Source organism: Ipomoea triloba, chromosome 11 (assembly GCF_003576645.1).
Source record: "Ipomoea triloba cultivar NCNSP0323 chromosome 11, ASM357664v1".
In the NCBI taxonomy this organism is placed as follows: Eukaryota; Viridiplantae; Streptophyta; class Magnoliopsida; order Solanales; family Convolvulaceae; genus Ipomoea; species Ipomoea triloba.
This window is the reverse complement of record NC_044926.1, coordinates 23,510,318-23,537,527: the sequence shown is the minus strand read 5'-3', so window position 1 is coordinate 23,537,527 and position 27,210 is coordinate 23,510,318. Positions and strand designations below refer to the sequence as shown.

The window sequence follows — 27,210 nt, the reverse complement described above, 5'->3', positions numbered from 1 at the left end:
GCGTTGCGCGAATAAACCAATGCCCAATGCGTATTTTTAAATTAGTGTTTCTTAATTGGTTAAAGTAGTCATATAATAATGAGAGAGAAAAAAATGGTAAATTAATAAAAATCAAAGAAATAGTCTCGATGCTTATATATTTTAATAAAACATAACGAAATTGTAAATAGCTAAATTGCAACTAAAATAAGTAGAAACAAATAAACCACTTACATGGGAGCAAATGGCGTGTCATCATTGTCACGTGTTACCATTTAAAATTCATGTGTAATTGTATTTGTGATCAAGTACTTTATAGTTCGTCCGGACAGGTTTGACAATGACATTTGAGGTGATGTACCATTCGTTGGTTTGTAAAGTGATGTCATACATTCCAATGTCATTATCAAACACTATTGAATGAACCTGAGTTCCTTGCATTTAGATATAGCATTTATAATGATGTTGGTGGTGAATGAGAGCATGTTTATAATAATAATAATAATAATAATAATAATAATAATAATAATAATAATAATAATAATAATAATAATAATACTAATAATGATAAAAATAAAATAAAATAATAATAATAATAATAAAGGGAGAAAAATTTTACTATTTACTTACTGTTTCATCCTCAGGTACGATGAGCATATACTTTTTCTCAAGCGTTTCAATAGCATTTTTTGGTTCGTTTTTCTTAATGACATGAATTGTACAAGTCCACCCCACATTTTGTGTGTCAATATCAATTAACTTTACTGCATTTGTCATTACTAATATTCTTGTGTCATGGAAAATATGTTCATAAAGGATGTTATGAAATAATATAATGGGAACCACAACATAAACTCAAAAACCATAGATTAGGGAGTTAGGATTAACTAAAATGTGTAGATTATAGACGAATATAATGAGAACCACAACATTACATACAAGGATACAAGTATAGATGAACAGATTATACAATAGATATATTTACATAACGATATTGAAGTTATACTAATTAATGAGTATACCATCATTGATTTTTTTTTTAAATGTAATCATTATGAGTACAAATACAAATAATAGAATTAGCATGATAATATTTTGACAATCATATCTATAGAATGTCAAGTAGATGATGTGTTGTAGAATATGTTAGGTTTAGTTTTGGGTGAATACCAGTAAGAAGGTGAGGGGTTTATATATTGTTATTCTCGGTAGAATAATGGTTTAGTTAGAAATCTATACAAAATTGTATTATAGAATCTTATTAAGACTTCAATATTCAATTTTAAGTTAGAAATCTATACAGAATTGTATTATAGAATATTGTCAATTTGTTTGAAAACTGCAATAAAGAAACAAATTGTCTAAAGAATTTAATGTTAAATTCCGTTATATTTAACGGAAAAATTTGGTAAAATTATAAAAGATTATGATATATTAGGAATTTAATTGGAGGTTGCACAATAAGAAGAACACAAAGTACAATATGTTACACCAACATTTTTTTAGTTCCAGTTAAGGGTCTAACATTATTGGCTCTTATTATAAGTGTAGATTGTACATTTTAATATATTTTCATTTTTTAAATTTTTTATTTAAATTCATAATAACAAATATTTTTTGTGCATTACACGGGTAAAATACTAGTAATATATAAATATAAATATGCAGTTCAACCAACATAAATGTGATGTCAGGAAGTAGTATGGGTACTTGAGTTTTGATTCCAAGATTGTTATTGACCCCGTCAGATCCTTAGATTGCCTTTTAAGTTTCAAAGAAGACAATTTCCGTTAATGTTGTTGGCTTACTTTTGAAAAAAAAAAATTATGTTTTTATACATAGACTGCATGTGACTTTGTCTAAAGTTAACAACCCAAACAGTCTTAAAGTTGTTATTTTAGGTGATAATGAGGAGTACTCTCCTTCAACACTAAATGTATGTAGTTATACATTTATAATTTAAAACAACCCAAACGGTCTTAAACATTGTGTATCAAGAGGTTTTTAAAAATTTATAATTTAATGTATATAGTTATATCAATGTTTGTGACCCTGGTAAATTTAATATTATTTTCAAACATTTTGTAACGCATATTTTGCATTAAATAATTATTGTTTTATTAAGATGTGTATTCCTAATTCAATATTTATTTGTAAATTGTAATATGGCATAATTTTCATCAAGTTCTAAGATTATAATCACATCTTATCAACAATCATGCTACTATTGACCATAATTTTAATATGTGCATTGCACAAGTAAAATACAGAAGTGTTACTTTATAATAACAAACATTACAACAATTCAGTCCGTTAAAATAGTTTCACAATCAATTTGCTTGAAAGTAGGGGGCACTATACCACAGTGAATTGAATCCGCATATATAGAGTATTTTGCATACCTCAAAAACTGCTAAATCGCTACTTGCCAAAAGCCTATAGCTAGCAATAATGGTACCGTTTTAACCTTTTCTCCAACCTCTTTCTTTTTTTCTTTCTCAGATCCCTGCATCTTACATAGATTACTATTTTTTAAAAATTTAATTAGGTTGGCTAATGTGTTAGCCTGCCCCGCCAAGTCCACGAGTTAGGCGAGATGAGTTAAAAAGTCTGTCATTAATATGAGCTTGAGAAATTAGATTCCGTCCTATTCTTTTTATCGAGACAGGGTGAGTTAACTTGGGAGGTTAACTCTATTTTGAGAGTTCTAGCTAGTAACGATATAAACGTTTCATCATGCATTCCCCTTATAGCATATTAAGAAAATGTTATTAAATCTATATAAACTAAAATATGTCACAACATGAAAAAAAAAAAAAAAAAAAACCAAAACAAAAGAAAAATATAACTTTTAATTATTTATTATGTAGTGCTTGACCATTGCCTAGATTTTAGTCAATTGTATTTCTAAAATACAACATGAGCATGCTTAACATAGTTGGAATTGTGTTTATAAATCACCAAAAAAAAAGAAAAAAAAAAGAAAAAAAAAGAGATAGAGAGAGAGAGACAAAATTTCTTACTTAGGCAAAATACCAATTTTAATTTCATAAATAGTAACATCAAAATAAAATGCACCACCTATGATAACCAATTACAAATCAAACCTAACTAATGGCTTTACTTTTGTCTCTTAAATTTGAAAACCACTACAAAGGGTCAAGGAGCTTGACCAATGCATGAAAAGACAAAAAATACCCTTGTTTTGACGAAAATTTTAACGGTGGACTAAAAGTGACAAGGACTAAATAAGACTGGCCGCAATGTGGCAAAAATTAATGAAGTGGACTAAAATTGCCAATGGTCCAATAACAGTAGGACCAAAACTGGAAATGATTCGTTTTCTTTTTGTTCGATGGATTACGAAATTAAGAAGTGAAGATTGCAAAATTACAAACATATTCTTCTTATTTAAACTTTATAAAATAAAATTTCTTAATGATTTCATTCAACCTTGGTGGAAAGAACCACCTTAGTAATAACTGAAGGACGAAAAGATATTTTGAGAATAATTCCAAGACTGAACCAACTATTATGTTATAATGCAATGACTAAAAAAGTTATTTACCATTTAAAAACTTCAAATCAACTTTTTTAAAAGAAATGGGTTTGTTGAACATATATAATATATTTCAAGTACAAAATCTATACGCTTAAGGTACAAAATTGCATAACATGTGACACAGAAACACTTAACACAAGACACATACACATGTTTCATATTTACTTTAGTTCGAACTACAAAATCAATATTCTTAAGGTACAAAATTGCATAACACACAAAAACGCATAGCACAAGAGACAAAAACACATGTTACATTTACTTTATTTCAAGTACATGGTCCATGATTTCAAAAAAATAAAAAAGAAAAAAAAAAGTACATGGTCCATACAAAATACATAAACAAAAGACATGTGGACATGCTTTACAAAAAAAAAAAAAAAAAAAAAAACAATTGTAACGTGAACTAAACGACAAATGATCGTCGTCAAAATTAAAATTCAGAATGGCGTCGTATAGAACTAAGCGTATAACAATTGATGCGTATAACAATTGATTGATTATGAACTGGGCATCAGGTAAAGTAGTGGCCAAAACACTTAGTCCTAAATTAAAGCTCACCTCCATCTCATATATATGGTCCTCGTCACAAGATTTCATTACTTTTAGGATTCAGAATTTAATTATAACCTTGTATAACTACCACTACTATGCACTAATTAGTGCATTAAATTGCAAATACATCATTGCTTAATACAATGTTACAATGACATTAAATCACTGTTATATTGCCTTCCTACATATCCTCCCTGTAAAAACAAACGAAATCTCTCAATGGGTACAAATGGATGCTATCAATGCTTAGGGCATATAGTATTGATTTGGAGAAGAAATTGAAATTGAAATTGGTAGAACATGTAGTCTAGAATTATTTTATTTTTATTTTAAAAATGAAAGAATAACATGAAACTACAATTTTACCGACTAAAGTAACGGAAAGATCACGAGAAGTAGCAATTTCGGAGGACCAAAGTAGTAACAATTTAAAAGTCGGAAGATCAAGGGCAACAATTCAATCGTTAAATATGAATTTTTAAAAATTATGTAAAAAAAAAAATGTTGCTTAAACTGGACATTTATCAAAATGTTGCTTCAACCATCAACAGAAGCTAAAAAGTATCCTTTTAAGTTTATTAAAGGCTGCAGTAGTTAAAGAAATGGAATCTAAAATATTCATAACCAAGATCAGACAAATCCTAAGACAAGAAAATGCTTATGAATCAACTTCATCACTAGTAATTGAGTACAAACCAGAAGCATGCATGCATAAAAGCCAATTGTCCCGTTTGGTTAAAACGAACAAGGCATATGACTCAATCAACATGTAGCCGAAATATAACATGCCTGACACCAGCTTTGTAATTTCCAACTTGGTGAAGAAAAGAAAATAGAGTATAAAAGTAAGGATCCAGCAGTCAGATAATAGTAGTCTTCACTGCAAGCCTGCAAGTAGCAGAGCACAACAGACAGTTATCTCTGCACATGTGATCAGGAAAACTATGAAAAGGAAACCAAAGATGTAGTAGAACTGGTTCAGCCATATGGATTTCAAGATGAAAAACAGCCCCAAAAGGAAGAATGCCTCCAGCAAGTATAGATCGAAAAGGCAGGTTTCATATGATCTTATTCGTCTTTACAGGGATTTTTATAACCTAAATAACTGCCTACAAAGTACAAACACTAATGGAACTAAGATACCAAATGGAACAGCTCCAGAAGCTTGCTCCCCCAAGATCAGAGCATTCAGTACAAAGAAGACAGCAAAAAGAATTCCAGGAAACATGAAAGGTAATCCTCTTCTTCCATTCAAACATTTTGTATAAACACACTCACTAGATATATATTGCAAACTTTGTGTAGCTAAAGCTAGTTTCCCTTTATAATTTACCACATTACGTACATATGTATATGTATAATGTATAAGCCATCAAGAACAACTTAAAGCTAGATAAGAAAGAATGAAACTCATTTATCAATGTTTCAACACTTCACATTCAGTAAGAAATAAGAAGCATACCCTTTGTTCCCAATAAATTAACACTGCTGATTACTATATTAAGCAAAATACAACATACAAATGAAAATTTTAAAGTTTTTCCAAGTTGCATTAAAGAGAATTTGCAAAGTTGACAAGCACAAGGAGGAGAAGAAGAAGAAGAAGAAAACTTACTCAGCGGTGCAGGAGGAGGAGTCTTGGTCTGCATTGTCGGGAGATGCACGAGGAGGAGTCATGTCTTGGTCTTCATTGTCGGGAGATGCACGAGGAGGAGTCATGTCTTGGTCTTCATTGTCGGGAGATGCAGGAAGAGGAGCAGAGCTGGAAATAAATATACAAACAATTAGGACATCAAAAGAATGAATTATAAGCTTTTTCACACAAGTAGAAGCATGAAGGTGGGGTGTGGGGTGTACTTACGCTATACAGAAACCTGTAAGGACATGCCCCGAAGGGAGGGTGTCATAAGGATCGAATTTCATACTGAAAATAATATTTGACGAACGATCTCCACTTTCAAAGGTTTGAATGGCATGTTCAAGTCTAAAATTAATTTCGAAGACGTATATAAAAAAATCTCCACTTGAAGTAGTGTGCATCACACAAAACCTTTCACCTCCCATATCAGCTAATTGTTTCCAATCACGTACTGAGTAAGGCATATCAGCATCAGAAAACTTAAATTCAGCTAGAACCCTGTGAGATATAGGATCAATATCACCCGTGTCACTAAGGCGAACACGATATGCAGTGGGCAGTTTACCATGAAGGGAGACTAGAATCCAAGTGTTATCATCAAATTCATCCGAAACCCCCATATCGCCAGCATGCAAGAAGGGAAAAGGAATATTTCTCTCTTTAAATCTGTCCACAAAGGACTTGCAATCCTCCCATTTTGATTCTTTGGTGCTGAACTTAAATGTTTCAAAACAAGTCGTAGTGTCTGTAATAAACACATATATATAACCTCTAAGGAAAAAATGACCCTGTACACCGATAAGATTAAGGTGCATTTCAAGATTAATTCGGATGGGTGGGGGTGACAGGGTTTCAAACAACTTCTTGTTTAGATCAAAGTATTGAAAATCCAAGGGCACGTTCTCGTCAAGATGCTTTTTGGAAGAGTGAACTCTATAACCAAAATGATCATCTTTACGTGACAACAGGTAAATCCGATCCTCAGCTCGAATGACTTTAGGTAACACCGTGTGTGCACATCCTAAGTTTTGAAGTGTTTCAATATTTTCAACCGGAATTTGGTGGCACTTGGTTGGATCAAACATATGAACACGATCGTCATATTCATATTCATATCTAAACATACATCCATAGGCATCCTCATCGTCCTTAACCTCTCGTCTATTGTTGCCCGTACCCCTAAACTTTCGTGTATTGTAGCCCCCAACCATATATAAAATGTGATTGTGGCTAAAGACTCCCATACCCGATGGAAGAGGAGGTTTAGATGGATTAGAGAACACAAGCTTGACTTTGGGTTCGAAATGTGTATTAAGTGTAGTAGGGATTTTAATCTGAACAATTGCTGCTTCTTCCGAATTGAAATAAGCATATTGGAATTCCGCCATCCTGGAAAAAGAAAATTTAAAAACAAAACACATAGATTCATAATTACACAAAAATAATTAGATCAAAACTAATAACACATAAACACAGTAGAATTTGTAAAAGAAGCAGATGAGGCGCACAACTCCAAATTGGCAACTCTAAACACACTCCCAAAAAAATTTCATGTCTTCATAACTAACTGCCAGTGCATTATAACATATTCCTCAATTCAATTCTAATACCGTGTAGCTTAATATTGGGCCCTGGATCCCCGGGAAAATTTTCGTGGACAGGACACCCCTCCCCGCCGCATCCCCAAATAATTCAATATATATTGGATACACATACACTGGCAGAGTGGATATATGCATAATAAAGTTTTAACACTAGAACAATCCAAGTATTTAACATAGATCAGATCATCAATAATTAAACAAAAAATAAATTTATTTACCTGACTGGCTAATGGCTATGCTGACAGACGACTTGGAGACTGCCGAGTGGACTACTAGAGTGGAGTGCCGTCGTTGGGGTACTGGAACTGGAGTGCCGTCGTCGAGGAGTTGCGAAGGAGACGACCGACTCTCTCGTCTCTCTCGGTACTCTTTGTTGGCAAATTGCAATTGTAATTTGGAAAGGGGAAATTGGAGTTTAAGATTTAGGCATTTTAGGGTAAATGAGTAAAGTCGTAAAGGGTATTAGGTTTTTAGGGTTAATGGGCCGAAATGGGGATTGGGATTTGGAGAAGGGTCCGGAAGGCAAAAATTCACTGTTGTTATGCTATGGTCCGTTTTCATAATTTTAAAATTCCACGTTCATAATTTTAATTAAAAAGTTAATATCATCTAAGGTCCTCGAAGTATAGTAGTTTAGCCACGTTTAGTCCTAAACCTTCAAATTACCACATGTAGTCCTTCGACTTTCAAATTGTTACCATCTATTGTCTAAGTTTACCACCCACGGTCCTTCAATTTTTAAAATTTAACCATCCATTGTCATCTTGTAAGGACCATGAGTGGGTAAAATTTGATAGTTGAAGGACCATGTGTGGTTAAAATTTGATAGTTGAAGGACCACAGGTGGTTAACTTGGATCACGGATGGTAACAATTTGAAAGTCGAAAGATCACATGTAGTAATTTAAAAGTTTAGGACTAAACGTGGCTAAACCACTATACTCGGAGGACCTTAGACGGTATCAACTCTAATTTTAAAACTCTACGTTCACAATTTTAGTAGTCTATATTCACAATTACATAACTCTATATTCAATAGTATAACACAACTTTTGAATCTATATAACAAAATTGTGGATATTGAGCAATGTAATTTTGTATATTGAGATCTAAAACTGTGATATATTTCTAAAATTAATATATATATATATATATATATATATATATATATATATATATATATATAGCCAAGTTTCAGTGCGTCCAGGCCTTACTGTGTAGCCACACAATTAGGTATGGAAAAACGCACCAATTGTGTCAGGAAACACACAACAATAAACAAAATTTTCCAATAGGCTAAGTTTAAGAGGAACCTCAAGTTATTTAATAGATAAAAATAAATAATTATAATTATCTTTAATATATTTACATTTGTTATTGCATATATTTCTTTCCATAAATGTCAGCTTGAAAATTTAATATTTTCTTAACGAAAGGAAAAAGAAAAAGAAAAAGAAAAAAGAAATGTATATGAGACGGTTGGAGTGGTTTTTTCATTACTTAGGGTGTGTTTGGAAAGCAGGAAAATGACTTCTGGAAAATGTTTTCTGGAAAATGAGTCATTTTCCGGAAAATAGTTTGATTTCCTGTGTTTGGTTGCATTCTGGAAAACTGTGTTTGTGTGTTTGGTTCATTTTCCGGAAAATGAATAGAAATGTATATTTTTATTATTTTATTTAAAATATAAATATATATAAATCAATAATATTTATTATAAACAAATAAATACATAATAAATAATAATAATAATAATTAAATAAAAAAAGAAAAAAAAAAAGAAAAGAGGTATCTGCTCTGGTTTCCGGCGAAACCAGAGCAGCCACCCTTCTTTGTATTTTTTTTTTATGGCTCTGGTTTCCGGCGGAAACCAGTCCGCCGGACTGAGAGAGGGACGGCTCAAGCTGTCCCTCTCTCAAACAGTGCCATTTTCCCTGGGCGGAAGTCATTTTCCGCCAAAAGGGCATTGTTTTCCCCAGTCAACGGAAATCATTTTCCGTTGACTGGGTTTTCCAACTGCAGCCAAACACTCAAAGCCCGGAAAATGATTTCTCATTTTCCGAAATCATTTTCCGGGCTTCCAAACACACCCTTAATATAAGTATTTGCTGATTGTTTTCAAAAAAATGTAAGATATATTTAGTTAGACATTGAAAGACATTAATTGATATTTTAACTTGGTATTCATTTTGCTTAAATGACACACTTATGGGTGATTTAAATAATATTTAATTTATTGTATCCACTTACTGATAAAGTATAATTACTTAGAGGGAAATAAATTTGTATTTATTTGCTATTATTAGGTTCAATTAATAATTGAAATTGATTTTTAATTTATTGCTATTATGTCCAATTTATTATATTTAATTATATTATGTACTATATTTTTGGTAGTTTTTATATTAATCTTAAATGATAAAACAATTAATCTAAAAAAGATAATACAATCAATATCTAATTTTTTTAATTTTTTAATTAATTTAAATTATAAGATAATATAGTATTTATTTACTTTTTAAAATTTATATTTTATACAAATTATATTTTTTATAATCAAATATTAATTTTAATATTATTAGTTTTTTCAGTACTTATTTAATTTATCTTTTTGAATTCTAATTATGATGAGAAATAACATATATTATTAATTCATTTCTGTTATACTAATTGAGATTGATATATAGCTATGTATTAAAACTATGACATTAGCGTGTTGCATAATATATGTGAATTTAAAAAATATTTACATGAGTTATATTATTTAGATTATGCTACTTGCTTTTTCATAATCCAATTAGTCACTTTTTTCTCCCATATTATATTATTATTCTTTTTCTCAATTGTTATGTTCTTTCTTAATTCTCTCTTTTCTTTAAAAAAAAATTGTTTTCAATGGTGTAAAAGTAAAGAAAATCGTCAAACTTATAGAGTACGAGAATAGAAGTAAAAAATTTCCATATTAATATATGTTTCTAATTATTATTAAGATTTATTAATTTATTAGTATATACAATTACAAAAATTTTAAAAGGAAAATTTTAATGTAAAATTAAAAATATGAGTATTTCATATTGTCAATTTTACTTTCAAGGGAACATTGACTCATCTCTAAAATGGGAGTTTCATGCTCCCATTTGCATAGTGTGATTTGTGTCAATGGTGCCATACATACATTACACATCTCTTTCTAAATTATAAAGATATTTACTCTCCCATTTTGTGTGAACTACCCATTTTATGTGATATTTCGATTAACATGCTTGCCTAAATTATTTATAATTCTTTTTTAAAATAATATTAAGTTTAATATTAGCATATAAATTTGTCTAAAATCCTTCTCCCAAGGTGCAATAGTTAAGTGTAACTGTGTGTGCTCTAATTTATGCTCTAACTCACATTAAGACACAATTATAGCAAAGAAACATGCAATTTGAACTATTAATCACGCGCACTAACAATATAAACCACAATTGCAACACAAGATATGAAACCTAAATACATATGTTTCATTAAGAATTTAAAGAACTAGAAAAATAGGTTCATAACACTTTATACCCAAAAGTTTCAAAGTAAACTCAGCCAATCATGGCTAACATTGTCTCAATTACACAAATGTCAATGAAAAATACACTAAACAAAGAAAGTAAAGAAAAATGGAAGAGATTCTCCGGAAATGATGTTCCCCCAAGCTTTTTCTTTGCCTTTAATGTAACTTAAAGCTTCCAATCTCCCTTTTTGATCTTGGTGTGTGATAGGTGTTCAATTGTGCGAATTTATGATGCATATTTTGGTCAATTTTAGATAAAAATTGCTATAATGTTGTTTAAATTGATCAATTATGTGATTAATTGTGTAGAAAGATGCAAATTGAAAACATATCAATGTTGGAACGCCAAAAAAAAAAAAAAATCAATGGCAATATGCATGGACTCAAATTGGTCAAAATAGGATGAAAGTTGGATGATGGTACGTTCACAAATGTTGTCACACTCTTGATGCATGGTGTGAGAGAAATTTCATAACGTGGTCTCTACAGTCATGAAGGTCATCACACACGTGAAGAGATTCGTGAGACCAACTTCAGAATGCAAATGCAACTTCTGCTATCATTCTTGGTGTTGCGCTCGTGAGAGGAGACTTTAGAGAGTGAATCATAAGTCATAACCTTCACGAGGCCTCTCATCCATGTGAGAGGGTTTGTGACACGCTTGATTTGGGAGTATAAATAGGGAAAGTTGGTTTCAATTGGAGTAAGTAGTGTAGAGTACAGTAGTTTTATATTTTTTTTTAATACAACTAACTCTATTACATTGTAGTATCTGTTCAAACATACTTTCTCAACCTATTGGAGCACAAAGAGTCGAGCCACTACTCTGTCATCTGAGCACAAGGTGCTTGGCAGTAGTTTTAGATCTAGTTTTGCATAAGTTTAATTTTCTCAACTCTTGAAACTCTAGTCACTAAATTTACAACTAACTTTCATTTTGATTTCAATTCTCATTGCAATATATTGTTAGATTCAATTCCTATTTCTATTTTGGAAGCAAGTGTTGAAGATATTGAGGATTAATTTCTTATTTTCTAGCTGCAATTTTATTTCCAATTAGCTATGTCAATGTCAATTTCATTCTTTAAGTTTAATTTATTGCAATTTGCTACTTGTTTGCCTTTTGATTCATTGCTTATTGTTGTTCTTTGCCCAATTTTATTTTCTTAGAGTTGAGGTAGCCATTGATTTTCTTTAAATGCTATTTTCTTTAAAGGTTTCTTTAAAATATCGTAAACCTTTCATTCAGGTCCTTACAAAAAAATAGCCCCAATGATGAAACTCGATTTTCTAATTATAGGATTAGCTAGTAAACTTGCTCCAATTATAAGAATTGGATAGCAAATAATGTGTATCATATGTGAGGGAATATACTAGAGCTATTGAGAGAAGATTGTGTATTGATTCATAATGATTTTTAAAATTATGGGACAAGACCCCTATTTACAAGAATATATAAATGCATGTGAAACCTAACTATATGCATATTTAGACAAGCAACAAGATGACAAGAACACTATTCTTCTTAGCTAGGACACAAACACCATTCTTACTTTCTTCCCATTATCCATGTCTGATGCATATTAAGAATGCAAAGGGGATTCTATGCATTCGAGGTTGACTATGATAAATTCTCAATCCAATCTAGAGACCCTTATATTTAGAGTTCAAACATACTAATCATACCAAACGTCAAGGTTCGATCATTGGCTTTGGGTATGGAACAATCTTAAATCTCAAGGCTAGCTGGCCCACCCAATAAAAGTGCATGCCTACAATTCAGCGAAGGAATTAGTCACTGTGTCCGACAGTGGAAATCCTGGGTACATCCAAAAAAAATTCTTAAATAAGTAAAAAAAAATAAAAATAAAAAATAGCCCGCATGGACACCTTAATTGGTCACATGGGTGAAGCTTGAGAAGAAAGACCGGGAATCGAGTCTCACCAATGGCAGTGTTAGAGCAACCCCTCAGAGTGAGGGGAGTTCCTTGTGCGCAGTAATCAAATGTCTAGTTTTTGTATCAAGTTGAGTTACCATGATGCAACTACTCAAAGTCAGGGGACTCCTTGTGCGGAGACATCCTCCCAGATGCTCAATCAGACCGGGACGTGGAGGGCTCTTGAGGTTGGGGAGAAAAAAAATTAAATACACTAGACATTACAAGACTCAAACTTTTGAAGGTAAGGGTTGACCTAAATATTTATTTAAGAAGAGTAGAGAATCCTTGCAAAGAAAGCAAGAAAGAATGGGGGTGGCGGTGAAATATAAAAAAAGCTGCCGGCAATGCTTACTTCAAGCTTGTATTAATTGGGATTTATGATTGTTTTTTGCGTGCGTGTCATATATTACATGTTTCTTAGAGCTTTCTCCCTACAACTCATTTTCCCCTTCCTTTGCTTTCTACGCCGAGCCATAGAAAGGGACATGATGAGATTGGCGACTGGTCAAAATGACAAAATTTGAAGTAATGATAGATGTTTTTTGTTTGTTGGAGGAGCAGCTCCCATTACCTGCGATCTGATCAAGAAACGTTGAACAATCTTTATATTATTAAAAATGTGATTTAATTGACAATTAAAAATCTCTTAAAAAAAAAAAAGTTATATAGTGACGGATTTAGCGACGAAATAGCGACAATTTAGTGACAAATTTCAATTTTGTTATTAAATTGACATTTAGTGACGGATTAGCGAGGGATTTGCAATGAATATTGTGACATATTAACAATAGCTAAATCTATTATATAGTTATTATTAAATTTTCTTAAATCAACCATATGTACTACATACTGTTACATGCATAAGTCACTTACTATTAATGATGACTTCCTGACTGTGTCACAGTATTATTGCATACATAAATTCCTTATTAACTTATAGTGGGTTAACTGAATTCAAAAAATTGTTTATTAATCGGTTTAATCTCGGAGTGACTAATAGAGTTTTGGAATTATAGCAATAGGTAATTAAGCTAATGAAATGTTGAAGGTAGCATTCATGGGGAAAGAAAAGAAGAAGAAGAGCATGTGATTTATTCATGTGTGTAGTATCTAGCTAGAATGATCTCATTATAGCGTTACAGGTGGCGTAGGTAAGGCTATTGAAAATAGGGACTTGGCCTATATATTATGTTAGGTCTCAAAATATTTATTAGTTGAATGATTAGTTCAACATAGTATTTTCAAACCAAGATCAATTACCAAGTACACAGAGTATTCTAAAACTACCCTCATAACTACTTAACCATAGCACACAAATTAAAGCAATCAATATGAAAAATCTTCAAGAAAAAGAAAACTAACACACAACAAATTTGATAGCCTAGTTCGGAGTAATCACTCATACGTCTGGAGGCATCTCAAGGAAAAATCTGTCCAATTCCCATTCAATTTTAACTGATTCCAGGAATCGTTCAAGATGTAACACAAAGTTATTTAGATCAAATTCATAGCTAAAACTTAGCTTGATTAGACATAGAACTTCTGTGAAGAATTAGCCAATTGATCTCTCGATCGATTTGTGTTAAAGTTCCCCTCAACAGCAGCATCACCTAACTCCCGTCGAGTTTCCTTGAGACTTAATTACAGCCCAAAATCTATGATTAGATTAACAACTTGAACATCAGTGGTATCTTCATATATTTCAATCTTCCTTGTGAAATTTCAAAGTCCTCTGTTTAATGCAGTATGAATATCTTGAGAGTAAACATATGAGCTCGGTAAATTCTTCTCTCTAAGTCACTTGAAATGTCCCAGCATCCAGCTCCATCTTTTATATCAGCCTTCCAAAATCTTCGTAAGTGTTTCAACTTCCTTGAACCAACTTCCGAACTAATTGAGAAATAATTCAGCTTTAATTTTCTGAACAATTTCACGTACTTGACTTTAGTAGTTCAAACAACAGCGCAACACCTAAAATGAAATACATGAACTGAACTTGTTGTTGAACAACTTCTTTGTTCCTTAAAACTTAACAACCCATGGATTCATGATTTATTTTCTTTTAAACTACATTTTATTTACAGCTATATATAACTAAATAGACTGAATGACAAGATCGAAACCACCTCTAGCAATAGCTAAATCTATTATATTGCTATTGCTAAATTTTTTAAAATGAACTAGTATTTTCGCCCGTGCGTTGCACGAAATAGATTTGTTATAATATTTTAAGAATATTTGTATCGATATACAATTATATAAATTATAACATTGAATGTTATATAGCGCAATTGATGAAATTGGTTGGATCGATTATGTTTTATGATGTTGTCCTTGCTTGAATTATAACAAATAATTGTCCAATTACCCGTGCGGATAATTTTTTTTATTATATATTGAGATAATAAAAATAAAGATGAAATTATAAAAAACTCTAATATTGAACATGTACATTTATTTGATTATAAGATTAGTGCAAAAGTATTACTCAATTAATTGAATAATATATAATTTGTTTGTCTACAATTATCTTACGAAGATCTATAAGTAATATGACTTATGTAATTATATTATTACTAAAATATATATGGGAAAAATGAGAAATAATTTAATTATAATTTATTATAAAAATAAATTCAACGATCAATGTTTAGCTTAATTACCATAATAATTATTAGCTAATTATTATTAGTCAATTACACTTATATATGTGTAATTATACTTTTATACTTTAAGTATATTCATTTTCACCATATTGCATTTAGTTTTATCTTCCTCATCCATATTTAAATGAATTAATTTTGATTATTATAAAAATATATATAACAACCCATGTCAAATTTTTTTTTTTAAGTTTAAATAACTTAAAGTTTTCAAAAGGAAAGTATAATTATTTTTTATTAAAGTTTTAAAATAATTTTTAGTCAATTAGTAATATCATTTTCCTTTTCCGATAAATGATTTTACTTTTATTAATAGTGCTGATACGTGAATATAGCAACGATATTACCAATTAATAGATATTAGTTAATTTCCATTTTACATTTTCTTACCAAAGCTTTATTAATTATTTGACCAATAAAATATTTAAGTAATTGACTACAAATGCTTGGGCGGGAAAAATGAAATAGGGCGATTTTACTTTTATATATAGTATATATAGTATAGATAATACGTGTAAGTTTAATTTTGTTTAATTATTGATGTAATATGTGTACCTTTAATCTCCTTTAATTATGTCGTAATATGTGTACCACTAATTTCCTTAATTGATTAGATAAAATCTATAGTATGGCAAGCTATATTTTGGCAAGTATAAAAATAGTTTAATAAAAGTGTAATGTGTGAATTAATTTCTTAATTACTATAATTAAAGATTTTATTCAAAAGTAACTATTAGCATAACTTTATGTGTAATAATCTGTGAATTTGAATAATTTGCATAATTGTATGGACGCAATAATTTGTGAATTAGCGTAATAAATTTGTGATTTGAAACAATTATCATAATTTTTTAAATATCCTTTAATTATATTCTCAAAAAAAATATCTTTTAATTATGATGGACTTGATAGGTGTATTATCAATTTCCTTAATTGATTATATAAAAATATAAAATTTAAATAACGGAAAATATTAATTCATTTATTTATATAATTTTTAAGATATTATATTATTCAAAAGTAATAAAAGGAGGTGAATAGAAAATTGATATTATTTGAAGTAAAAAAAAAAATCATCATAAGAAGGAATTCTCAATGTTTAATTATACGTACCATAATAAATTTAGATGTTAAATACAATTGGTAATTACCACGGGTTATTTAGATGGATCAACATTATAAAAAAAATGATGAAACCTTAAGATATATTAGTAAAAGTATCAATTAATTAAAATATGATATATAGTACTAAAAAAATTAAAATATGACAAAAAAAATTATATTAGAAAATTGATTAGCTAGTATCAATCCTGCTAATTTTTCCAAATACTATATTTGTAATTACTGTTATAAACATATTTAATTGAAAAAATTAATTAGGAACTTATATTAAGCATTTTGGATTATTATTATATTATTATTAATATTAGGAAAATTATATTAGAAAAATTATATTCAGAAATTATATTAAGAATTCTAAATTATTTATTATTATTATTATTATTATTATTATTATTATTATTATGATCTTAACAGCAGCAGTATTATATCAATGTATAAAATTTATATTACTCCGTATTATTATTCATGCAATAGATCCACTTCATTATACCAAGAGGATTACTATTTTTATCCTATCCCAAAATCATAATAATATGCAAGAGTATAAGATAAACTTTTCAAAAGAAACGCTACTAAGGGATAGAAATAGCAAGTAATTTTAATATAACATATTTATAACAACAACCAAACCAAATTAAAAAAGAAAATACATAGAAACTTCTCCATAAAAAAATTACTTTTAGAAATAGAAAAATATGTAATTTTACCACCGCATAATTGTAACAACAATTGAATTGAACATTTGCACGCCATTTGCTCCTCATCCATTGCCCTTTCTGATCTAATTGTTGATACTGGTGGTAAAAGCACTCAACAATCTTCATCAGTTCTTCTGCGCCAAAAACCCCAATATGTAATTCAAGGCCTTGAACCACGTTTACCTTTTTCCCATCCACTCTCTCGTAGTCAACAAAATCTTTCTTCCGCTTCACTTGCGAGGAAGAATATGGTATGCTCTTTCTCCTCTTCCTCCGCTAACCCCTATCATTTACCCTAGATGACATCGGTGAATGTTTGCGATTTACCGGTGCGGGTGACTACGCATAAAAAATCATCTTTTTCAACTGATTCAAGTAGGTCGGTGCAATTCTTGGTGCATGCACCACCGTAGCTTTCTCAGAGGAGTTAGATGGGGCTTCGTTATCGCTAGGAAACAGTATATCATCACCAAATTGAATTACAAAAATTTTAAAAACAATTGTTAACACGAAATCATAAACTAAACAATGAAAGGAAGAACAACAAAGCATAACCGTGAATCTAAAGAAAGAAATCAAAAGATTTTCACTTACTCTTGAGTCTTGAGCTTGTCCATCAGAGTTGTGATCGGAAACCTACAAAACGAATGCCAACTTTGCCGAGTTCAAAAGTTGTGAGGGAGCAATCTCTCATGCTCGGAACTTATATGAAAGAAATTGGCCTCAATTTAAACCTGTCGGAATAAAATTAGGAAGAATGCTACTGGAGGTTTTAATTTTCTTGGGATTATGGCAATAAATTTTATGGAAATATATAAATGGTTAATTAATAAAATAACCATATATATATATTTGGTTTTACTAAAATAATTCTCGTGGTATTATGGAATAAAATTAGGAAGAATGTTATAGGAATATATGTTTTAATTTTCTTGGGATTATGACAATAAATTTTATGGAAATATATATAGTTAATTAATAAAATAACCATTTATTTATTTGTCTTTACTAAAATAATTCTCGTGGGATTATGACATATAATTTTACTAAATTAATTCTTAATTTTTTTTTGAATACAAATTAATTCTTAATTTGACATATAATTTTACTAAATTAATTCTTAATTTTTTTTTGAATACAAATTAATTCTTAATTTGATTTTACTAAAATACCATGTTCAGAGGTGAAATTCATACAACTATATATATCTTTAAAAAAAATGAATTTATTTCAATCTTAAATCACATATATAATTATGTTATGTTATTAAAAAATTATTAATGTACTGGATGAAGAATACATCTTGAAATTATGTATTAAATTTTATTTGATTGAAATAACTTAATCGAAATTTCAAATATATTACCAAATATATCACATATTCATTCTATTTATACTATTACATATATTACAAATATATCTGTAACCCCTCGGTTTTTGCGACAAGGTTAAAATTCGAGAATAGCGGTATAAATTTTTTTTTATGACATTTAAGAGAAGACGATTCGGTGCTCGAAATAATTTTTGAGGATTAGTTATCAATAAGCTGTGAACTACGTACTGGTCACGAACCGAGAAAAATTTTAGGGATATAGATTCAGTACGAATTTTCTAGAATGTGGAACATTAAGTATCATACGATTAGGCCTGAAATGCTAGCTAGTTCGAGGAAAATTTTAATTGGACTGTAAGGGATAAATTATTACGGACTCTGTACCTAAATTTAGCGGATTACCGGAAAATTTCCAAAATTGGTGATTTGCGACGGGAATATTTTTACGATAATTATGGTATTAGAATTTTCCCGAATTAGGTTATAATCCTCCGAACATTCATCTGATTTAAGCATAAACTGGCCAATTAATTTAATATCTTCTTAAGGAGTCCATGGGGTGATGACAAGTGGCAAAGCAAATCCTAGTCTAGAGATTGGATCATTAATTGTGTGTCATAAGAAGTATGGTGCAATTGCACTTGTTACTTCCATTCCAAGCCAAATTAATGATCATCCTCTCTCCTACTCCCTCCCCACATTTTCGAAATTAACACAAGGAAGGAGAAGGAAGAACTAAGCTTGGTCTTGCACTTGTGATCTAGAGCTCCCAAGTATTTTCCAACTCAAGTGACTAAGTGTAGGTAAGACTTTAGACTTTGATTGGATTAAATCATCTCTAGAACCTAAGTGTAAATTAGTGATACATGAAAATATTGTTGTTGATGGTGTTATGTTTAGGGCCTTTGGACTCAAAGAGAGGAACTAGCAACTTCTACAGTTAAGATCTTCCATCAAGGTAAGGAATCCCTTAAGTTGGCTCAATCACTTGAATATAGACAATTGCTAGGAAATTATATGATTAGGAATTTTTACGTGTTAATTATGTGTTATGTTATAGATCTATAAATTGGCTTCAAAAATCCTTACCTTGATTTTGGTAATTTCTAATATACATATTATAGCTATTTTATGCTTGTATAGGTCGTATTTGTGCCCATATAAACCTATACTTGTGAAAATATTGGATAAAGATTACGCTAGTTTCCAGCAGTAACTTTCGAAAATTATTGGGAAAAATTGGTAAGGTATTTTGACTCCATTTTTTTTAGATATGTAGATCAACAAGTGTAGAACCTACATATAAAATTTCATAAGGATCGGAGTAGTATAAGTATGGTTTTCGCACATTTTTCCAAAACTGGTCCAGTGAGAAGAATATTTCGGACCAAGGGCAAAAAGGTAATTTTCTGTGTTAATTCGTGGACCTATATGACCAAAACTTTTTATGGACATCAAGTACTATGAGTTAGGGTCCTACCATAAACATTTCAAGTGAAAAAGAGTTCGGGAACTATTTTTACCGGCTCGATCTTTCGGGTGTCGCCAACTGAATCTTCTGGCAGGGGGGGGTTGGACGCCACACGGACACGCGCGTCCGCTGCGCGTCCGTAGGCGCCCAGTCTCGGCAGCGCATGCCGAACCAACGGACGCGGTCCGGACGTGCGTCCGCTGGTGCGGCCAGCCGCCAGTCCGCGCGACGCGGACTCGTTTTCGACTTGTTTGTGACCCGGTTTTTCCCCGATGTTTTAAACCTTGAGTGTTGGGATATTTTGAAAGCCTACGGGCATCCGGGTGAATATTTTTGGAAGACAAATTATTATTTTGGTATTTTACTAACTTGGAAAGATATTTGTACTTTGAAAATTATTATGACTCTATACTTGAATTTCTGTGATATGACTAACTCTAACCTAAGTATGTGGGTTGGGGAAATATACTTGAGTAAGTATATTGGTTGAGGAGTCATGTGATAATAATTAATGGATGTGAGGGAGTCTGTATGATTAATTCATACTGTGGAGCGAGGTCTATTCGCTGAGTGTTGTGTGGATTAAACGTGGATGTGTTGAGTACCCCACGTGTGAATTAAACGTGGATGTGTTGAGTACCCCACGTGTGAATTAAACGTGGATGTGTTTTGTACCCCACGTGTGAATTAAGCGTGGATGTGTTTTGTACCCCACGTGTGAATTAAAAGTGGATGTGTTTTGTACCCCACGTGTGAATTGAAGGTGGGAGTTGCGTACCCCACGGGTGATGTGTGAGAGCTAACTGTCGGGTGTCCTAATAGTAGTGTGGGCGTTGTGTACCCCACGGGGGAATTAATGACTGTGTTATGTGCCGGAATTACTGAGATAATGTGAAATTGCTTGTTGTTAGAATGCTTGCAGGTCGACTGCGAATGCTGGGTAACGTTTACCTTACTTTATTATATTACTGATTGCGGTTTCGAAAACTTTTGTTTATTTTCGAGTGACCATGGATATCCTTACTTAGCCGTCGCGCTAACTACACTTCGTTGTGTTCTTTATCAGATGGAGTCTAGCGTGGGCTCGTGTAGCCCGGGGAACTCTGCGGGTTCCTCAGAGTTTTATTTTCCCCTTTTTGATTATAACAGCTACGCGCACTTGTTGGCGGGCGACGACCCGTATGCCCTAGGTTATGCTCCAGATCCACCTACTCCGGTCTTTACTCCCGATTCAGTCCCTACTCCAGACCCGGTCTATGACCCTACTTTGGACCCGATTTATGTTTCTGTACTTCCTCCTCTGCCGTACAGTCCTCCACCGGCTTACCCGACTACACCCACTCGTATTCCGGTTCGCAGCAGTGAGCCGACCTTTTTGGAGAGGGCCCAGTCTCGGTTTGGGTTCTACCCCATCGAGGAGTTGGAGGGGAGTGACCCCTTAGAGTTTGTAGTCTTTTACCCCTATCCTTGGGACTCCAGTCCTGCCGATACTTGGGAGGAGTGGTCTATGGTAATCACCCCTTGTTACTTTTTAGACCACATCACCTGGTTCGCGGGTGAGTGGCATCTAGTCTGGGGCACGTACGCCGGGCCGGTGTATCGCCTCTTAGAGTAGTTTGGTTGGCTGGGGAAGTTCTGAGTAGGACTCGTTTGTGTACATAACCCCTTTGTAGCCATGATGAACTTATTCGGCTAGTATGTCTGTATTTAACTTCTGTAATTAGTTGTAGCAGATGCAGCTACCACTTTTGCTGATATATATATATATGATGCAGTATTAACCTAAAGTTTGCCTTGAGTTTGACGCTAAGAAACACGATCCTTGTTTGTGTTGTTAGCCTGTGCATTTAGAATAAATCCTATCTGATTAAGGTCGGGTTTAGTCTAGGTGTGGCGGTAACTACTCCGGTCGTTCGGCATGGCCGAGTCGGGGTGTTACAATATCACACCAATTATATGATCAATTATTCAATCACCAATTAATATTACTATATTATATTACCTTTTTAACATTTTAATTAATTAATAAATCCAATTATTCAATCACCAACATTTAACCATAATAAATTAATAATTAATAGATTAAGAAATAAATTAATAAATAAATAAATAAAATAATAGATTTTACCAAAATGCCACTAACTTTGGGCGGAAAACTTTAGAAGGAGGATAATGTTATTATATATAGATAGATTATACTAGATACTCCTACATATATAAGTTGGGCACTATTAGTCCCTTCATGAAATATCTTTATTTTATTAGATACATATATTCCTTATTAACTAAATGTGGATTCAACGAATTCACCAATAGTTCATGACAAAAAAAAAGATTTTTTTTTTAAAAAAAAAACTAACTTTTTAATCCAAGGATGACTAATAGATAGGAGCAATTATATTGTATGGTGAAAAGGATTATCCTTCTTAAATATAATGTTGTTGATATGTTTATCTGATTTAATTTGTTATGAAATTAAGAAAAAGAAGACAATTAATTGGGTTAATTAAGAGATTAATGAATTAGGGTTTGACATTCTATACTGTGGACAAAGTCGCTATGAATACCTCTTACGTGGACTAATGAATTAACAGAGGTTTAAAGATGAATAGGAGAAAGTGAAAAAGGTAACATTAGTTTGAAAGAGAATAATAAATAATAACAGTACAGGACAAGAAGTACTACACAGCACAAGCACCTAATGCGACCAAAAACTTTTGATTTTAGTCGACACTTAGTCATGCAATTTGTCGTTTGGTAATTTAGATAAGATTGACTATTCAGTACCTAGATTAAACTCGCTTAGTGATTTTAGTCAAGAAAAAAAAACAGCTTAAGTTATTCATAACTGATCGATTCAAATTGAGAAGGCTAATAGATCGCTTTCACTAGAAATTAAACTTTTAAAATTTATGATTAAAAGGTTAACAATTTGATTAATTCAATTGGAATTGTCTTTAACAGTACTAATTTTTGAATTGGAGATCTGTAGACGGTGTTACGATTTACGATGTGATTTATCGAATATGAAATATTTGACACGAAAGAAAAGGAAAGAAAACAAGTAATGGACCGTTAATAAAAGATGTACCTGCCGGCAATGTTTACTTCAACCTTGGTTTTGTAAAATATGATTATTATGTTTTGCGTGCGTGTGATAGTCACGTTTAGTCATAAACTTTTAAATTACTACATGTGATTTTTTGACTTTCAAATTGTTACCATCCGTGATCCAAGTTAACCACCTGTGGTCCTTCAACTATCAAATTTTAACCACACATGGTCCTTCAACTATCAAATTTTACCCACTCATGGTCCTTACAAGATGACCATGGATGGTTAAATTTTAAAAATTGAAAGACCGTGGGTGGTAAACTTAGACCATAGATGGTAACAATTTGAAAGTCGAAGGACTACATGTGGTAATTTAAAGGTTTAGGACTAAACGTGACTAAACCACTATACTTCGAGGACCTTAGATGATATTAACTCTTTAATTAAAATTATGAACGTGGAATTTTAAAATTATGAAAACGGACCATAGCATAACAACAGTGAATTTTTGCCTTCCGGACCCTTCTCCAAATCCCAATCCCCATTTCGGCCCATTAACCCTAAAAACCTAATACACGACTTTACTCATTTACCCTAAAATGCCTAAATCTTAAACTCCAATTTCCCCTTTCCAAATTACAATTGCAATTTGCCAACAAAGAGTACCGAGAGAGACGAGAGAGTCGGTCGTCTCCTTCGCAACTCCTCGACGACGGCACTCCAGTTCCAGTACCCCAACGACGGCACTCCACTCTAGTAGTCCACTCGGCAGTCTCCAAGTCGTCTGTCAGCATAGCCATTAGCCAGTCAGGTAAATAAATTTATTTTTTGTTTAATTATTGATGATCTGATCTATGTTAAATACTTGGATTGTTCTAGTGTTAAAACTTTATTATGCATATATCCACTCTGCCAGTGTATGTGTATCCAATATATATTGAATTATTTGGGGATGCGGCGGGGAGGGGTGTCCTGTCCACGAAAATTTTCCCGGGGATCCAGGGCCCAATATTAAGCTACACGGTATTAGAATTGAATTGAGGAATATGTTATAATGCACTGGCAGTTAGTTATGAAGACATGAAATTTTTTTGGGAGTGTGTTTAGAGTTGCCAATTTGGAGTTGTGCGCCTCATCTGCTTCGTTTACAAATTCTACTGTGTTTATGTGTTATTAGTTTTGATCTAATTATTTTTGTGTAATTATGAATCTATGTGTTTTGTTTTTAAATTTTCTTTTTCCAGGATGGCGGAATTCCAATATGCTTATTTCAATTCCGAAGCAGCAGCAATTGTTCAGATTAAAATCCCTACGACACTTAATACACCTTTCGAACCCGAAGTCAAGCTTGTGTTCTCTAATCCATCTAAACCTCCTCTTCCATTGGGTATGGGAGTCTTTAGCCACAATCACATTTTATATATGGTTGGGGGCTACAATACACGAAAGTTTAAGGGTACGGGCAACAATAGACGAGAGGTTAAGGACGATGACGATGCCTATGGATGTATCATTAGATATGAATATGAATATGACGATCGTGTTCATATGTTTGATCCAACCAAGTGCCACCAAATTCCGGTTGAAAATATTGAAACACTTCAGAACTTAGGATGTGCACACACGGTGTTACCTAAAGTCATTCGAGCTGAGGATCGGATTTACCTGTTGTCACGTAAAGATGATCATTTTGGTTATAGAATTTGGTCTTCCAAAGAGCATCTTGACGAGAACGTGCCCTTGGATTTTCAATACTTTGATCTAAACAAGAAGTTGTTTGAAACCCTGCCATCCCCACCCATCCGAATTAATCTTGAAATGCACCTTAGTGTTATCGGTGTAAAGGGTCATTTTTTCCTTAGAGGTTATATATATGTGTTTATTACAGACACTACGACTTGTTTTGAAACATTTAAGTTCAGCACCAAAGATTCAAAATGGGAGGATTGCAAGTCCTTTGTGGACAGATTTGAAGAGAGAAATATTCCTTTTCCCTTCTTGCATGCTGGCGATATGGGGGTTTCGGATGAATTTGATGATAACACTTGGATTCTAGTCTCCCTTCATGGTAAACTGCCCACTGCATATCGTGTTCGCCTTAGTGACACGGGTGATATTGATCCTATATCTCACAGGGTTCTAGCTGAATTTAAGTTTTCTGATGCTGATATGCCTTACTCAGTACATGATTGGAAACAATTAGCTGATATGGGAGGTGAAAGGTTTTGTGTGATGCACACTACTTCAAGTGGAGATTTTTTTATATACGTCTTCGAAATTAATTTTAGACTTGAACATGCCATTCAAACCTTTGAAAGTGGAGATCGTTCGTCAAATATTATTTTCAGTATGAAATTCAATCCTTATGACACCCTCCCTAAGGGGCATGCCCTTACCGGTTTCTGTATAGCGTAAGTACACCCCACACCCCACCTTCATGCTTCTACTTGTGTGAAAAAGCTTATAATTCATTCTTTTGATGTCCCAATTGTTTGTATATTTATTTCCAGCTCTGCTCCTCTTCCTGCATCTCCCGACAATGAAGACCAAGACAAGACTCCTCCTCGTGCATCTCCCGACAATGTAGACCAAGACTCCTCCTCCTGCGCCGCTGAGTAAGTTTTCTTCTTCTTCTTCTCCTCCTTGCGCTTGTCAACTTTGCAAATTCTCTTTAATGCAACTTGGAAAAACTTTAAAATTTTCATTTGTATGTTGTATTTTGCTTAATATAGTAATCAGCAGTGTTAATTTATTGGGAACAAAGGGTATGCTTCTTATTTCTTACTGAATGTGAAGTGTTCAAACATTGATAAATGAGTTTCATTCTTTCTTATCTAGCTTTAAGTTGTTCTTGATGGCTTATACATTATACATATACATATGTACGTAATGTGGTAAATTATAAAGGGAAACTAGCTTTAGCTACACAAAGTTTGCAATATATATCTAGTGAGTGTGTTTATACAAAATGTTTGAATGGAAGAAGAGGATTACCTTTCATGTTTCCTGGAATTCTTTTTGCTGTCTTCTTTGTACTGAATGCTCTGATCTTGGGGGAGCAAGCTTCTGGAGCTGTTCCATTTGGTATCTTAGTTCCATTAGTGTTTGTACTTTGTAGGCAGTTATTTAGGTTATAAAAATCCCTGTAAAGACGAATAAGATCATATGAAACCTGCCTTTTCGATCTATACTTGCTGGAGGCATTCTTCCTTTTGGGGCTGTTTTTCATCTTGAAATCCATATGGCTGAACCAGTTCTACTACATCTTTGGTTTCCTTTTCATAGTTTTCCTGATCACATGTGCAGAGATAACTGTCTGTTGTGCTCTGCTACTTGCAGGCTTGCAGTGAAGACTACTATTATCTGACTGCTGGATCCTTACTTTTATACTCTATTTTCTTTTCTTCACCAAGTTGGAAATTACAAAGCTGGTGTCAGGCATGTTATATTTCGGCTACATGTTGATTGAGTCATATGCCTTGTTCGTTTGGGACAATTGGCTTTTATGCATGCATGCTTCTGGTTTGTACTCAATTACTAGTGATGAAGTTGATTCATAAGCATTTTCTTGTATTAGGATTTGTCTGATCTTGGTTATGAATATTTTAGATTCCATTTCTTTAACTACTGCCTTTAATAAACTTAAAAGGATACTTTTTAGCTTCTGTTGATGGTTGAAGCAACATTTTGATAAATGTCCAGTTTAAGCAACATTTTTTTTTACATAATTTTTAAAAATTCATATTTAACGATTGAATTGTTGCCTGTGATCTTCCGACTTTTAAATTGTTACTACTTTGGTCCTCCGAAATTGCTACTTCTCGTGATCCTTCCGTTACTTTACTCGGTAAAATTGTAGTTTCATGTTATTCTTTCATTTTTAAAATAAAAATAGAATAATTCTAGACTACATGTTCTACCAAATTCAATTTCAATTTCTTCTCCAAATCAATACTATATGCCCTAAGCATTGATAGCATCCATTTGTACCCATTGAGAGATTTCGTTTGTTTTTACAGGGAGGATATGTAGGAAGGCAATATA

At 32.2% G+C, this 27,210-nt stretch overlaps 2 protein-coding genes across 3 annotated transcripts in view; one reads left to right on the top strand and one right to left on the bottom strand.

Moving 5' to 3' along the window:
* The window catches only part of LOC115996525, a 140,857-nt gene extending 113,984 nt beyond the window's left edge, over positions 1-26,873 (top strand). The window contains exons 1-4 of one of the 2 annotated variants that reach the window (XM_031235782.1): positions 23,783-23,977; positions 24,411-25,577; positions 25,677-25,781; positions 26,506-26,873. In XM_031235782.1, the coding sequence (XP_031091642.1) occupies positions 24,412-25,577; positions 25,677-25,781; positions 26,506-26,533 (1,299 nt within the window). In that variant the 5' untranslated portion in view covers positions 23,783-23,977; position 24,411 and the 3' untranslated portion in view covers positions 26,534-26,873. Of the gene's footprint in view, positions 1-23,782; positions 23,978-24,410; positions 25,578-25,676; positions 25,782-26,505 lie in introns of those variants that run through there. The other variant, XM_031235783.1, reaches the window with a different exon arrangement.
* On the bottom strand, positions 4,647-7,764 carry LOC115996523. The gene is made up of 4 exons (XM_031235780.1): positions 7,558-7,764; positions 5,958-7,124; positions 5,712-5,858; positions 4,647-4,984 (listed from the first exon to the last, which is right to left on the bottom strand). Exons 2-4 carry the CDS (start codon positions 7,121-7,123, stop codon positions 4,957-4,959), a joined length of 1,341 nt encoding a protein of 446 aa, XP_031091640.1. The 5' UTR covers position 7,124; positions 7,558-7,764; the 3' UTR covers positions 4,647-4,956.
* Positions 26,874-27,210: the final 337 nt, after the last annotated feature.

Coding starts and splice junctions, on each gene's coding strand:
- LOC115996523 (XM_031235780.1), bottom strand. CDS start 7,123: ATGGCGGAATTCCAATATGCTTATTTCAATTCGGAAGAAGCAGCAATT. Junction 5,859..5,957: donor CTTACAGGTTTCTGTATAGC/GTAAGTACACCC, acceptor ATTTATTTCCAG/CTCTGCTCCTCTTCCTGCAT. Junction 4,985..5,711: donor TCCTCCTCCTGCACCGCTGA/GTAAGTTTTCTT, acceptor TGCTACTTGCAG/GCTTGCAGTGAAGACTACTA.